Source organism: Chaetura pelagica, unplaced genomic scaffold (assembly GCF_000747805.2).
Source record: "Chaetura pelagica isolate M959 unplaced genomic scaffold, ChaPel_1.0 scaffold562, whole genome shotgun sequence".
NCBI classification, from domain to species: domain Eukaryota; kingdom Metazoa; phylum Chordata; class Aves; order Apodiformes; family Apodidae; genus Chaetura; species Chaetura pelagica.
In genome coordinates, this window is record NW_009952307.1 from 744,850 (window position 1) to 761,139 (window position 16,290).

At 44.5% G+C, this 16,290-nt stretch overlaps 1 protein-coding gene across 1 annotated transcript in view; it reads left to right on the forward strand.

Moving 5' to 3' along the window:
* PTPDC1 (protein tyrosine phosphatase domain containing 1) overlaps positions 1-9,234 on the forward strand; it is an 11,117-nt gene extending 1,883 nt beyond the window's left edge. Inside the window, exons 3-9 of the mRNA XM_010007818.1 lie at positions 51-131; positions 352-470; positions 2,474-2,611; positions 3,819-5,032; positions 5,754-5,939; positions 8,240-8,350; positions 9,118-9,234. Coding sequence (XP_010006120.1) covers positions 51-131; positions 352-470; positions 2,474-2,611; positions 3,819-5,032; positions 5,754-5,939; positions 8,240-8,350; positions 9,118-9,234 — 1,966 coding nt within the window. The remainder of the gene's footprint in view (positions 1-50; positions 132-351; positions 471-2,473; positions 2,612-3,818; positions 5,033-5,753; positions 5,940-8,239; positions 8,351-9,117) is intronic.
* The last annotated feature ends 7,056 nt before the right edge of the window (positions 9,235-16,290 follow it).

A 16,290-nucleotide genomic window follows, 5' to 3' on the forward strand; every position in this document is an offset into this window, starting at 1 on the left:
TACCCAGTAAGTTATTAATAACACTATTATCTACTTTCCTAATTTCTCAGGATAACAGATAACATACTGGCTATGGCTCGACCCTCAACAGAATTAATTGAAAAGTACAGCATTATTGAACAGTTTGAAAGGTAACAAATTTAAGTTATTATTTTTGTAGGTATAACTGGTGTGATTCCTGATCCAGTTTCTCTTTCAACATAGCATTGGATTATTAAGAAAAATATTTTCATTTTAACGATATACAGCTAGAGATTTAGTCTCCACTAAGAAGAAATGTGTTTCAGAAAATAAGGAATCACAAGAATTTGTCTGCATATAATACTTTGACTCATCTGTTCTTCCCTTAAGATCTGGCATAAAAACCATAATTAACCTCCAGCGTCCTGGGGAGCACGCGAGCTGTGGGAATCCACTGGAACAGGAAAGTGGCTTCACCTACCTTCCTGAAGCTTTCATGGAGGCTGGAAGTAAGTTCACTCCTGCTGCTCTTCCTCATTAATTTTGGCACTTAAAGATATTTTTACTTGGATTCTAGCATGTTAAAAACAGCTGTATAAGAAACATTGCACAAAGTGGGATGGAAACATGAAACTTTGCAAATCTAATCAAGAGGGAATAATGCATTATCCAAGATTGTATGTATGTAGAATGAGGTGGAAGGTTTATATTTAGAATAAAGAAGGACAAGAGCTGGTTAATTTGTTCTTTTTCTTCTGAGTTACTAAGCATAGAAAACATTAATGGTGTTTCAAATTCTGGTACAATTCATGCTTTCTTTTCTAGACTATAAAAGGTTATTTTATTTGAGGACATTTGTATCAACAGTATTTTTGTTATTTTCATGTTCTGGTGTGTTGCGAGTCGATCCCAGGGGGCTCCCGGCTGTCAGGTGCTTCTGCGACTTCCCCCCCCCGCCGATGTGGAGGGGTTTTTTAATAAGCCCGAGGGTCACACGTGGTGCTGCCTCTCACAGGCTGCGGGACCTTATTTTAGAGTGGAAGTTAGAATGCATCCCCACCACGCTCAGAAATTGCTACTGAGACTAATGTTTACTACACGAATTAATTGATTTATTGAAGGTTAACACAAACTGAAGGATGATGTTTAGGGAAAACGTAAGGATGATAAATGGCTACCAGGGATATATATACGCAGTAGTAAATTGTCCTTCAGGGAAGTAATGCAAAAAGTACTGTGCCCTTAAGGTGTTCTCTCCGAGAGAGGGTTGTGGATCAAAGGAGAGGAAGGGAGGAACCCCGACGACAGGCCTCCTCAGAGAGGTCGCGCTGTGTGTGCAAGTATGGGGACAGAAAGAGGGAGTTGTATGAAATCGTTACTCTCCCGCGGCGAGGCGGCTTCTCTCCAGCCAGCAGGGCTCGGCAGCAGGTCCGCAGGGAGGCCGGATTCCCGGGAACAGGGGCGACCTCCCAGCAGCAGGCGAACAGGCAGGCGGGCCGGGCGGGCTCCAGTCCCGGCAGAGCGGCAGGTGGGCCGGGCCAGCAGCTACGGCAGGTTCTCGAAACCCGTGGTTTGGGGGGCCAGCCCCTCGTGGCTCTGCAGCAAAGGCTGGTGCAGCAGTTTGGTTTCCCCGGCAACCAGCAGGAAACGGGAGGAAGGGGGGAAATCGGGATGCGGCCCCGGGCCGACGGCTGCGGGAAGGACTCGGTGCTCTAGGGGTCGGAATCCCGGCACGCTCACCCTTGGGGCTCAGGCTCGATTCCCGGGGCAGGCAGGCAGGCCCAGCAGGGTCCCTGCGCCAGGCTCCACAGAAGGGGGGTTTCCCATGCAGGAATGTCCGGGCAGGCCTCGGTCCCACCTGCTGAATTTGCTGCTTTTTTATACTCCAGTGACCCCCCTGTCCAGCCACTGTCCAGAGCCAACTTGCCTCCATGAGCTCTTAGGGCAGTAACTAGTAGGGGCAACGCATAACTTGTTGCCCATCCTTCCTGCCTTGTATCATACCTGTTGTTTTGCTTCCATTTGTCCTTGAGCAGCAGGCGTGTTTTTGGTCCGATAGCTGGGTATAATCAGCAGAAGGCCTTTGCTGATTTAAAAGGCATTTTGTTTAGACTTAGGTGGGGAAGAAGAAGAACCGTTTCCCACATGGTGAGATGAGAAAAAGGGCCTCTCTGTAAGAAAGAGCTTTTGACTGAAGAAGTGCTTTTGTTTCTAAAAAGAAAAAATTACCTTCTGCCTATGCATAGCTGAGTAATTTTTGTATGAATCACTCTCTTTTGTTACACCTTTTACATTATAGTTGAACTTTAGTTTCACCAATCTTTGCTAGCTTCGTGTGGTTTTCAAATTTGAATAGCAAGGAATAGTCTGAAATGGTCAAATAGGCTCTTGCAAACAATATATAGTTGGATTCTAAGATCCATTATGCAATTTTAAGTATTTTTTAAGTATTTATTGTACTGAAAATTTCACATTCAGTATGACAGAAAATAACTCTCTCTTTTTATTTCAGTTTACTTTTATAATTTTGGATGGAAGGATTATGGAGTGGCATCTCTCACTACTATACTTGATATGGTCAAGGTCATGGCTTTTGCCTTGCAGGAAGGGAGGGTAGCTGTTCATTGCCACGCAGGACTGGGGCGCACAGGTACTGCAAGATCAACAGAATTGTTTATTTATAAATGAAAAATAAGTTTCTGGTCATAAATTATTAATAACCTGCTTAGAATCTGTATTATTGCAAGAGCTATAAACAGTTTAAAACACTTTAAAAAAAGTGTAAATCCTCTGAATGGCAGGAGGAGATCAGTTTTAGTATATTTAAAACAGTAACCTGTAATGTTGGAAAATTTTTGAAACTGCATAATCCCGCTACATTCACATGGGAAGACTTATTTTTGATGGGATAATGTCACCTCATTCACTTTCATTTTCTGGTGTTTATTACATGCTTGCAAACCTGTCACTTACTGTAAGATCAGGTAAATTTGGTAGAGCAGCTAAAATTTAATTTACTTGTGTCCCTTTCAAGAGCTTTTTAATGTGGCCTTTCAGTGGAAGGCACCATTGCTCCTGTGATGGAATTCCTCGAGATGCTGCAGTGAGAAACTAGCTCTCACTGAAAATGTAGTGAGAAAGTGTTTACTATCTTGTGGTCCCAAAAATGCAATTCTACTTAAGTAACAGCATCACATAATAGAGGGTATAAAGTCTATAGAAATTTGTATCCTGTAGTTCCACAGAGTATTTCTTTTCACAGAATCACAGAATGTTTGACGTTGGAAGGGACCTCCAAAGGTCATTGAGTCCAACCCCCCTGCCAGAGCAGGACCAAAACTAGGGCAGATCACTCAGAAAGGCATCCAAACAGGTCTTGAAAGTCTCCAGAGAAGGAGACTCCACAGCCTCTCTGGGCAGCCTGTCACAGGGCTCTGTCACCCTCACAGTAAAGACGTTCTCCCTCATGTTGAGGTGGAACTTGCTGTGCTCAAGTTTGAATCCATTGCTCCATGTCCTATCACAGGGCACAGGTGACAAGAGGTTGTCCCTGCCTTCTTGATGCCCTTGTGTATTTATAGACATTAATTAGATCCCTCCTCAGTCTTCTCTCCAGACTCAACACCCCCAGGTCTCTCAGCCTTTCCTCATCAGGCAGGTGTTCTAGTCCCTTCATCATTCTCGTAACCTCCGTTGGACTCTATCAAGTCAATCCCTGTCCTTCTTGAACTGGGGAGCCCAGAACTGAACACAGTACTCCACGTGAAGTCTCACCAGGGCCCAGTAGAGGGGGAGGGGAACCTCCTTAGATTTTAGCTTTATGTTCTTCAACTAATACTTGGGTTTATATTTTCCAGGTGTTCTAATAGCTTGCTATTTAGTTTTCGCAACAAGAATGAGTGCTGACCAAGCAATTCTTTATGTCAGAGCAAAAAGGCCTAATTCCATTCAGACTAGAGGGCAGTTGTTATGCGTCAGAGAATTCACTCAGTTTTTGGTTCCCCTGAGAAATGTATTTGCTTGCTGTGAGCCCAGGTCACACACAGTGACACTGTCCCAGTACCTGACCCGTCAGAGACATCTGCTCCATGGCTATGAGAGCAGGCATCTCAAACATGTGCCAAAACTTGTTCATCTAGTCTGCAAATTGTTGTTGGACTTGGCTGAAAACAGACAAGTGGTCGAGGCAGAATTGTTGGACATACCAGATCTCACTGCAGAAATCGAGAAGACTGTTTCTCAGCTGATGTCCACCCAGCTGGACAGAGAGCTCGCGAGGCAGGACAGTGACACCTCAGACTCCTCCCACACCCACTCGTCCACCTTTGAGACCCAGGATTCTCTTTTCTCTCTGGGTCATGAATGTGATCCTGTTTGGAAGAGAAGGAATGCTGAATCTCTGCAGCCTTTCACTCATCATAAAAGGCGTCTAAGCTATAGTGATTCAGATTTAAGGAGAACTGAGTTTCTCTTAGAACAAGGAGAAACTGCCTGGACGGTACCTGCTCAGATATTACTGTGCAGCAAACTGAAGGAGAACAGCAGTGAGGAATGTTCCACAGAGAAACAAAAGCCACAGTTGGATCTAAACAAGGAAGCATTAGTGCGTAACACGTGCATGTTCTGGAGTCAAGGGAGATTTAATTTGGATGGACAAAAAGACGAATCCTCATTTTATCACAGAAGGAACTCTACCAAAGAAGTACAACGCAGCAGAACCTTTGCTTCGGGTCTAGCATCCATCCACAATACCAAGGATCCTGGAATGCCAAGGCATCATTTTCCCAATGAGAGTGCTCATATAAAAGACCACACAACCAATATGTATAGCAGAAGAAGCTATGTCTCCGAAGCCTCTGATACTTCTTCTTCTTCTTCTTCTTCTAAAGTGAACTTTTCCATTGGATACGAAAGCCGAAGTGGCAGAGACGTGTCAGAGGCAATTCCACACATTGTTCTGCAGTCAGAATTAAGTTTGGAAGCCCGAAGAGTTTTGGCAGCAAAAGCACTTGCAGATATAAATGAATTTCTGGGAGAGGATGAAGTGAAGCAGAAGGTAGAAATGTGGCAGGTAATTTTAAACTTGATGTTATGGGCTCTGCATATTCACCTAGGTTAATTCCTAGAATGACAAAAATGCCACCACGGGCTTTGAAATGGCACAATGGGACACCAGTTTATACCAGTTCAGTAAATGGTTGTATTTGTCAGTTAGGGCCCAGTCCTTTCACATTTGCACCTGCAAATGTTGGCCTCTAGCAGGAGGTTAAAACAATGTTTCTAGTAATATTTATTCATTTTACTAATTAACCAAAACTGATGCAATTATCTGTGGTTGTAACATGGCTGCTGGTGACAGAAAAGTACTACAGGTTCTTTGTTTGAGCTGTTAATCAGTGCTTTTTCAGAACTAATCAGGGGGTTCTGTGTGTAAAAGACTTGAGTAGAAATGTACCTGCTTATCCTCGAAATCCAACTCTCCTGACAACACTTGCTTTGACATTGGAATCCAAAGCTGGTTCATGTATTGTAGGAAATAATTGGGAGGTTGTGATTTGCACTGTTGGTGTCATCCTTCTGGTTTAAAAAATCACTTGTATTAATGCTGATTAATGATGATGCTTTGGAAAGAACTAGAAATACATAGTTTTTGGTAACTCTTTGTCTTTATTATTTTAAAATGTATTATTTTTTGTTGGAACATTAGCAGCTGAGCACTTCTGCAATCAGAGAATGTTGGCAAAAGTAAACAGATGATGCATTTTCAGCTTTGTTTTGTTTTGTTTTTGAAGAAAGAACTGAATTCTCGAGATGGAGCTTGGGATAAAATCTGTACCGAGAGAGATCCTTTCATCCTCTGCAGCTTGATGTGGTCCTGGATAGAGCAGCTGAAAGAACCTATTCTATCAAAAGATGATATTGACATGCTGGCAAAAAATTGCACAGAATCACAGGATGCACTTTACTTACTAAGAAAGGTAGATATCGTATCTGTCAATTCATTCTTTCACTGCCAAGTACTTTGTATTAATGTGTGTTAAACTATTCTTTTATGGCTTTTAGGCAAGGAGATTTGACTTCTAAAAGGCAACTCTTCAATCTCTTTAAAAATCAGAATGAGGATTGTTTTGGAATTGAATAGCATGAGCTGTAATCAATACTATGATGATTAATATTATAAGAAAAACCAAACAGATACTGTATTTGAATACTATTCAGTAGAAGTTCAACTTCAGCATATTTCCCTGAGAATTCTGCAGTTTGAGATCCAGAGGCAAAGATGAGAAACCTTTTCTTTGTGACTTGATGTCTGGCTTTTGTTAATGCCATGTCTGGCAGCTGTGCCTAACCATTGTCATACTTGCCATGCCAACATCAGAACCCGCCAGCTTTGGAAGAGCTGCATCAAGGAATAGGAAGAATTTGCCAATTCATAGAATTTTCATGGAATCATAGAATTGTTAAGGTTGGAAGAGACCTTAATGATCAACTAGTTTCAACCCCCCTGCTATGAGCAGGGCCCCTTACCACCAGACCAGGCTGCACAAGCGTTATCCAACCTGTCCTTAAAAACCTCCAGGGATGGGGCATCAACAACCTCCCTGGGCAACCTATTCCAGTACCTCACCACCCTTATAGTGAAGAATCTCTTACTAATATCTAACCTAAATCGCCCCTCTTTCAGTTTAAAACTATCACCCCTTGTCCTATCACTGCCCCCTCTGGTGAAAAGCCCCTCCCCAGTTTTCCTGGAGCCCCTTTGGGCAACAGAAGGTGCTCTAAGGACTCCCCGGAGCCTTCTCTTCTCCAGGCTGAACACCTCAACTGCCTCAGCCTGTCTTCATAGCAGAGGATTCAAAGAATCAGAAGCCATGCCAAGTTTTTCTATGTAAGCCAGGACTGTGACCATCCATATTCTGAAATCCACCTGATCCAAACTGTTTGATTTGGCTTTCCCCACAGGGCAAGATGTGACATAAATTTAAAATATATGTATTATCTATTCTTGATCTTTGGGAATTCCTTGTTTCTGAAGTATTTATGAAGAAAACAAGGGCCCCTTTTCACAGCCGGCAGATGTGCAAGCATGCAACGTCCAGTCCATAGGTGGTCAGAACTTTATGTGCAGTCACCATCTTCATGTCATGACGTTCAGAATTCCCAAGTACATCTAACCCATCATGTCTCTTCCTGAAGCAGTCTTCCACTCTAGCAGCATTTAAAATTTCTAGTTGTATTAAATAATATTGCTTGACACTGGTTGTAAGTGAAGGGGAAAGGAATAATAATTACAGGTTTAAAATGTAAAAAATTTAATTTTATGCCATGATATTTGAAAATCACAGACTATTTGAGCTGGCAGGGACTTCTGTGTGTCTCCTGGTCCAACAACCTTGCTCAAACCAGAGTCAACTGGAGCAGGCTGCTTGCATGACAGATGCTGCAGTCCCTGCATCATCTTTGTGGCCCCTCACTGGACTTGGTCTAGTATGTTGATGTCCTTCTTGTATTAAGGAACTCAGAGCTGCACCCAGCCCTCCAGATGTGTCACCTCCATTGACCTGCTGGCAAGTCTGTTTCAGATACAGCCCAGAATGCTGGCTCCTGTCCCACTTTGTGTGTGCTGGGACACTCAGGCTCCTGTCCGCTTATCTGCTCTCCAGCCACTCAGTCCCTCAGTGCAGTGGTGCCTACAGAACTTCTCCTCCCAGAAACTCCTCAAGTTTTAATGCAATAGTCACCTGCCAAATGCAAAGTGACCTGCCAGCATGGAGATCTGTCTCCCTGGGAAAAGGGATGGGAATTAGCAGCCACAGTGATACTGTTTGTCCCTTTGTGTATCCTTGTCATCACTGCCCAGGGGACTTTCTGTGCGCTTCCTTTAATGGGGAAGGAGACTTGGCAGGTCAGAAGGGGCTGCAGATCATCCTATGTTAATTGGGGAATTAACCCTAAATGTGCATAGCATTTTGGACTGAAAAGATCAAATCTCACTTCTATCCCAATTCACAAGTGCTACTTTTCGTGGAAGGGACCTGGAAAAATAGGTCTCCAAGATGCACGCTGGACCTCCTAGAAATTTCCAGAGCAGTTTGTGATACACTATAAAAATTTCTCCCATCCTGAGTGAAATAATTGTGTAAAGACTCATGAAAATTCCCTCCCTGAAGGTTTCAATACAGGAAGGCACAGTCAACAGCAATGAACAAAAACTAAAGGGTAAGTGTTTTTCATTAAAATACTATTCTAATGAGCTGCTGTTCCTTCTACTCACCAGGAGCAGTGTCAGACTATCCTTTGTATTTTACACTGTGTGGTGAACTTGCAGATGCTTCCAGCTGATGTGGAGGAGGCCTTACTTGCTCGTGCTATTAAAGCTTTCACTAAGGCAAGTAACCATTTGTCCACGACATTTAATTGATTTGTTTCAAATCATGAAGGGTGAATCAATAGAGCAGGTGGCTGTGAGGAAAGTTAAGGAATTCCTTCACACTTAGTGTGCTCAGGCTTATCTGTTTGCACTGTGTAATAATCAGCCTACATAAAGGGAAGGAAATATTCTCATAAAAATTAAATTCTGTCGCTACAGCCTTAATCTTTTCCTCTCATTTTCCTGGTTTTGTATCACTGCCCATTCATGGACTTCAAATTAGAGAAAAGATGATTTTGAAGTAGTCACTGGGAGTAGCTTACCAAAGGCTTTGGTACATTCTGTGCTACTTGGAGTCTTCCCTTCAGATTGAGTCATTTTCTGAAATTACATCATTACAATTCAGTTATTTCGGGCCCTTCATACAGGATGTGTATAAACATCTTTTGCTTTTGGAATCATGGAATAGCAGGGACAGGTTAAGCTTGCCAGGGCTTGGCTCAGAGCCGCTTTCTTCTCAGATTCAACAGGTGACATAATCTGAGCAGAATGTTCATCACGCTCTTCTCAATCTATGGACGTGTCACCTGTGAAAACTATGATGACATTCCTCCTTCCAGTTTGTTTTCATGTCTAGGCAGCCTAAAATTGAAAATAGCGTTAAGTACTCCATTACTCCATTGATAAATCCTAAACCTGCTGTTTTAAAAATGTTAGTCATGTACTTTGCAGTTTGCTGCATTACATCTGTTTAACAACTGAACTGAAATGTCTCTCTTTATTAGACAAGCTTTGGTTCTGACAATGGACCCTATGTTTACAATACCTTGAAAAAAGTATTTAAACAAACACTGGAAGACAAAAGAAAAAGGCTTAAGGAAGGAACAGAGAATCCCTCTTGATTCCTGCACGACTATGCCGAAGATTTAGATGGACCTACACAATTTTTGCGTTTTCCAGCTACTGTATTTTTTGCTCTCTGGCATGATTTGCCTCACTTCAAGTAACAGCAGTTATTAATAAAGCATTTTATTTCTTTAGTTGCAGTTTTAGTGATGATTGTTCCCTCTACATAGTTGTAAAGAGCAGTTCCTGTGTGACCCTACTGGAGCATTTGGTTTCAGGTACCTGCTTTTATGTTGTGAACTGTTCTCTTGTTTTCCAAGGTATTGATTAGCTTAGAAGCCTCTGTCACTGTCCAGCAGCACCATCTTTGTTACATGATTGCCATAAGTTCAATGCTGTGGTACACAAAGGTTTCATGGATTGGGATAATATTTATGTGTTACGTATGTTTACATTTATGTTATTTGACTTTACATTACAGAAAATAAATATTGACTGAACTTACTAAACTCCTTTTCCTTTTAGCAATGTTTAAAATAAGACTAAGAGGAATAATGAACATCTTGAGGCCTGCTGTTGACAGCAGTTTGGGGTTTTTTTTTGCTTTAGTTCTCTTAAATGGTAGTCACCAATGGGTTCCTAAAAGGTGTTGCAGTAGAAAAATACATAAAGTACATTCAGTTATCATGGTCTTAATTTAGACTGTTTTGGATAAAAAGGCTTTTGTGTTTTTACCAGAAAATTGATTGTGGTATTTGTATCAACTTATTGATACAAATGGACAAACCAACTAGGAGAGGAGCATTGGTGGATCTTGTGCTCACCAACAAGGAGGGTCTGGTTGAAGTGGTGATGGTCAATGGCAGCCTTGGCTGCAGTGATCATGAGATGGTGGAGTTCAGGATCCTGTGTGGGAGGAACAGAATACCTAGCAGGACCATAGCCCTGGACTTTTGCAAGGCCAATCAATTATTGAGAGAAGTCCCATGGGACAGGGTACTAGGTGGTAAAGAGCTCAAGATTGTTGGCCAGCGTTCAAGGACCACTTCTCCCAAGCTCAGGATCAGAGCATCCCAATGGGTAGGAAATCAAGTGAGGGAGCCAGGAGACCCATATGGTTAAACAAGGAACTGCTGGGCAAACTCGAGTGGAAAAAAGAGAATATGGATCATGGAAGGAGGGGCTGGCCACTTGGGAGGAATATAGGACTGTTGTCAGAGGTTGTAGGGAGGCCATAAGGAAAGCTAAGGCCTCCTTGGAACTAAACCTTGCTAGGGAGGTCAAAGACAACAGAAAGGGCTTCTTCAAATACATTGCAGATAAAAATAACACTAGGGACAATATAGGCCCGCTGCTGAATGAGGTGGGTGCCCTGGAGACAGAGGATATAAAGAAAGTGGAGGTACTAAATGCCTTCTTTGCCTCTGTCTTTACTGTTGCAGACTCTTCCAAGGAGCCCCAGATCCATAAAGCCTCAGAAGAAGTCAGAATGAAGGAGGAGTTTGCTTTGGTAGATGAGGATTGGTTTAGGGATCAGTTAAGCAATCTAGACATCCATAAATCAATGAGTCCCAATGGAATGCACCTGAGGGTGCTGAGGAAGCTGGTGGAGGTCATTGCTGGGCCACTCTCCATCATCTTTGGTCAGTCATGGGCAACAGGAGAGCTGCCTGAGGACTGGAGGATAGCAAATGTCACACCAGTCTACAAAAAGGGCAAGAAGGAGGGCCTGGGTAACTATAGACTGGTCAGCATCATCTCCATTCCTGGCAAGGCGATGGAATAACTTGTTCTTGGCACTCTCTAGGCATATCAAGGATGAGGGGGTCATTAAGACCTGTCAACATGGTTTTACCAAGGCAAAGTTATGTTTGACCAACGTTATAGCCTTCTATGAGGAGGTAACTAGGTGGATAGATGATGGTAGGGTGGTAGATGTGGTTTATCTTGATTTTAGTAAAGCATTTGACACTGTCTTGCACAGCATCCGCATAGATAAACTGAGGAAGTGTGCTCTTGATGGTCAGGTAGTGAGGTGGATCATGAACTAGTTGAAAGGAAGAAGTCAGAGAGTTGTGGTTAGTGGGACAAAATCTAGTTGGAGGTTGGTGACCAGTGGAGTCCCTCAGGGACTGGTACTGGGACCGATACTGTTCAATATTTTCATCAACGACCTGGAGGAGGGAACAGAGTGTGGTCTCAGCAAGTTTGCTGATGACACTAAACTGGGAGAAGTGGCTGACACACCAGAAGGTTGTGCTGCCATTCATCAAGACCTGGACAGACTGTAGAGTTGGGTGAGGAGAAACTTGATGAAACTCAACAAGGGCAAGTGTAGAGTCTTGCATCTGGGGAAGAACAACCCCATGTACTGGTAAAGGTTGGGGGCTGACCTGCTGGAGAGCAGTGTAGGAGAAAGGGACCTGGTGGACAGCAGGATGACCATGAGCCAGCAATGTGCCCTTGTAACCAAGAAAGCCAATGGCATCCTGGGGTGAATTAGAAAGGGTGTGGTTAGTAGGTCAAAAGATGTTCTCCTCCCCCTCTACTCTGCCTTGGTGAGGCCACATCTGGAATATTGTGTCCAGTTCTGGGCCCCTCAGTTCAAGAAGGACAGGGAACTGCTGGAAAGAGTCCAGGGCAGAGCCACAGATATGATTAAGGGAGTGGAACATCTCCCTTATGAGGAAAGGCTGAGGGAGCTGGGTCTCTTTAGCTTGGAGAAGAGGAGACTGAAGGGCGACCTCATCAATGTTTACAAATATGTTAAGGGCGAGTGTCAGGAGGACAGAGCCAAGCTTTTTTCAGTGATGTCTAGTGATAGGACTAGGGGCAAACTGGAACATAGGAGGTTTCACGTAAACATCAGAAAAAAATTCTTTACTATGAGAGTGACAGAGCCCTGGGACAGGCTGCCCAGAGAGGTTGTGGAGTCTCCTTTGCTGGAGACATTCAAAACCTGCTTGGACGCGTTCCTGTGTGATGTGCTCTGGGTGATCCTGCTCTGTCATGGGGGTTGGACTGGATGATCTTCCAACCCCTTCCAACTCCTAAGATTCTGTGATTCTGTGAAGTGCTTTGAACAAGAGAAAAATTTAACCTTATTAGCTAAACTTTTATAAAGCTTATTTGAAGTGAGAAAGCAATTGTCAAACGTTAATAAGGATGTCATTCTGTCTGTAGTTATGTTTAGCAAAACCTTGCCAGGTAAGTGCAACACAAGAATACTAAGAAATAATCAATGAACATTTTCCTATCTGCAATGCAGGCTTTTTTATTGAGTAAGACAGAAACACCTGGGCTGTCATCACAACTGCAGGCTTTTGTTACAGCCTTAGGATTTGGACTGGAATGCCAGTTTGCAGGATTAACAGTTTATCCTGTTTGAGACATTTAAGCAGATAAAAAAGAATCTGTCCTTTTCCCAAATATGTTTCTTTAGTACTGTCAATGATTACTACTTGGAGTTAGAAACAGACCAGTTTAAAATATATTTAAACTGTATGTGCTTCAACTGTGAGATGATTATGTATCAAAGTCAGATCCAAACAAGTACTTTGGCAGAATCATCCCACAGTGAGCACACTTGACAGTAAAATATTGCACATGAATCACAGACACAAAAGCAGCTTTGTAAAGAGGCAAGACAACTGAAACAGCAGTTTGAACAGCCGTGGCCAGCACACCTTGGCAGTCACACCTGGGAATACTAAGATGCATTTGCAGGTGTCTTGGTCTCCCAAGAATTTATTTCAGTTTATTACAGCCACCAGCTCCAAACAGCTAGCATCAATTCCTAGTGTTGCACACTTGGGCTGTAGAAACCCACCCTGTATTGTTCACATCAGTGTCATTAATGAGGACTTTCACATAGCATGAGATCCAGCTAGAATAGTCTTTCTGAAGTTCATGTCAGGTGTTGACATTTGAAAAACTACCTACATGGAACTGGGGGCTGTATAACTGGGTGCTTTTTGTTTTTGTAAAGTTTTTGGTTTACTGGCACATGTGGTTGCAATTTTGGCCAAACTGGTTGGCACATCTGATTTCTCCCATCATGGGAGAAACCAAAATGAATATTGAAGCAAATATTCAAACTTACAAACTTCACCATAATGCATTTGTGACCCAGATGAAGTAAATGCTTAAATAGCAAATACTCCTTTTCCCTGTGGCTTCACTTGCAGTAAACTACAGCAAACTGTCGTGGTTTGGGCTAAACTGACAACAAAGAAACAGTTCCATGGCTGCTCACTTACCCCACACACACACACACTGTGCGACAGGGAGGACAAAGCCAACTAGAAGCTTGTGGGACAAGACAAGGACAAGGAGGGTTCACTCACCATTTATGGTCACAGGCAAAACAGACTCAACTTGGGGAAAAAAATGTCAATTTAATTTACCAGTAAGCAGATGCAGACAGAACATAGACACCCCCAGAGCAGGGCTCACATACGTTACCCCTCCCCTCCCTTCTTCCCGGGCCCAAATCCCTTTGTTCCTGGTTTCTCTCCCTCCTTCCCCCCAGCGGCACAGGGGGATGGGGTTTAGAGTCACTTCACAGGCTGGTGGTTCCTGCCCCTCCATCCTCCTCAGGAAGAAGGATTCCTTACAGTCCTCCCTTCATGGGATCCCTCCCATGGCAGAGAGTCCTCCACCAGCCTCTCCAACGTGAGTCTCTGCCATGAGGTGCAGTCCCTCAGGAGCTTCTCCAGCACGGGCTGCCCACAGTCACTCCAGGAACAGTCACCAGGTGGGAGGTCCTCCATGGCTGCAGATCCAAGTCCTTGGGCTGCAGGTCCACATTTGCTCCTCCTGGTGCCTTCAGGGGATGCTCTGCCACATTCCTCCATGAGTGCAGGGACACAGCTGCCATCTCCCCATGGGCTGCATGGGAACTTCTGCTCAGGCACCTTCTTCCCCTTCTTGCTCACCAGCTGCAGGATCTCTACTTCGGCACTGCTCTCCCCTCTCCAGCTCTCTTCCTAGGCTCTCTTCCCAGGTCTTTAATCTTTCATATGTTAATCACAGAGGTGCATCTATTGTCTCTCTCATGGTTCTGGCCTCAGCCACCTGAGCTGAGGGAACTTTTGGTAGGACTTACAGGAGCCACCCCTGGGGCCCCTCCCCTGCTACCAAAACCATGCCAGAACCAAACCAGCACACAAACCTCTCATTTCCACTGAGCCTTACCACAAAGTCCTGTCAGATGTGCGTAGTCCTCAAAGCCCAAACAGCCACGCTGTCCAGCTCCATAGCATCAGGACTCGTCTTCAAGGGTTCTCTCTCACCTCAGGTCCACCAGCCAGCTCACTCTTCACTTATAGAAGGATAATGTTAATTACCAAAATATTGTTAGGAATCCTGAGTAGAAAAACACACAAGTTAGGCCCTTTGTGGCCAAATGTCTCCTGCAGTATCTGCTCTCATGCTCTGCCACCTCCTGTACTGCTGCACTGGGGGAAGGCTGCCCCACAATGGGACCTGGGCTGTGGTGTGGGACTGACACTGCAAGGGATTCATTGACTGCAGCACTGGCCCAAAGAGCAAACTCACCCTCAGCAACGTTGATTTTGCCCCCACCTGGGCGTAGATGACTTCTGTGGTGGGTTTCCACATAATCTAAGGGTGTTGAGAATTTTCACTGAGCAAGCAGTAATGGGCGAAGGAGTTTTTTAGATCCAGGCAGTGACTATGAGACAGTCACAGCATGGCCAATGAAATGCACTTTTGTGTAGGTTCTTGGAGCTCTTCGTTCTTCCAGCTTTCTTCCAGGGAGGTGAGCGAGGAAGCAGGTACCTCCTCCTCCCCTTCTCTGGGATTTTGGCTCTTCAAGTGCCAAGAATGCTGTGTGAGGCCTGAAAAGCGATGCTGCACAGGTCCTGCAGACTGGAGTCTCGCAGCAGTTCAGGACTGAAGGAGGAGTCCACTTGAAAAAAATTCAGAAGGCTTCTGTGTCCAGCTTGGAAAGTCACAGGCATAACCCCTGGCTGTTCATAAGGCTTGTGTATTTATCAACATAGTAGCATTTGGCTCAATGCTTTCAAACAGGCGTCTGGAAACCATGTGAGTTGTTCATCTACTCTCACATCTATCATGTGCTACAGAGGATGTAGACAATGAGAGTTAACAGACTGATGATGGGAAGAAATCAAGGACACTGGACAAGAATCATCATTAATAGGTGGATAACATTAAGTGTTGACCTTTTGGAATGGTAGTAGCTGGTTGCCATGGCTATTCTGTCCCATCGTTTGCTATTTCCAGCAAGCTCTCTGTGGACATGACTGCAGCTGTGCTTGGGACTGAGAATAAAGATTTGGCCTTCAGGTCTCAGACATTTTCTACATGCAGCGACCTCTGTCAATGGGCTAGAAGTGAGGAGCACAACCAGCAGGCTTCAGGAGAGTTACTACCTGCCATTTTTCCAATTCAAGACCTTCCTCTGAGAACACAGGAGGAATAAAACAGAGGGAACTCTCCTAAGAATTAAACACAAAATGGTGGGTGCAGTTGTAGCACAGGGAGAGTTTTCTAGTCCTCGGTACCTTTGGACAGTCATTTGTAGTCGTTGCAGTTTCACCGGCAGCCTCTTGCTGTTCTTCTCTCTAGTCCTTCTTCTCCTAGAACCTGTGTGTCCTGTGAGTTGTGCTGCATGGTGCAGCCTGGCAGAGGGTGCTGCCAGGATGGCTGGCATGTCCTGGGCCGGGACATACACGGGGAAACCCAGGAGCAGCAGCAGGAGCGCGTGGGCAGCACAGGGTTTTTTTCCACAGGCACTGCAATCAGCCAGTGCCACTGCCGGCGCCCAAAGCTGCTTTAGGTTTGGGTGGCTGTGAGAACTTGCCCTTGGAATTTTTGGCACTCTAAAGGAGTATCTTTGAGGGAGAGTAAGTGTAAAGTTCCTCTAGTGAGGAAAACCCGTGTCTGGCCGTGCCTGCCAACGGTGTGGTGTCTGCCGGGCACAGCAGCTCGGTCCCTCTCCATGGGGAGAGAAATGGGCTCGTCCTGGAGCTGCGGGTGTGTCAGCGCACCCCCAACCCTGCCCTGGCGGGGCCTCCCTCAAAAGCGGGGGGGCGGGGGGTAGGTGGGGCTGGAGGGCATTTGGT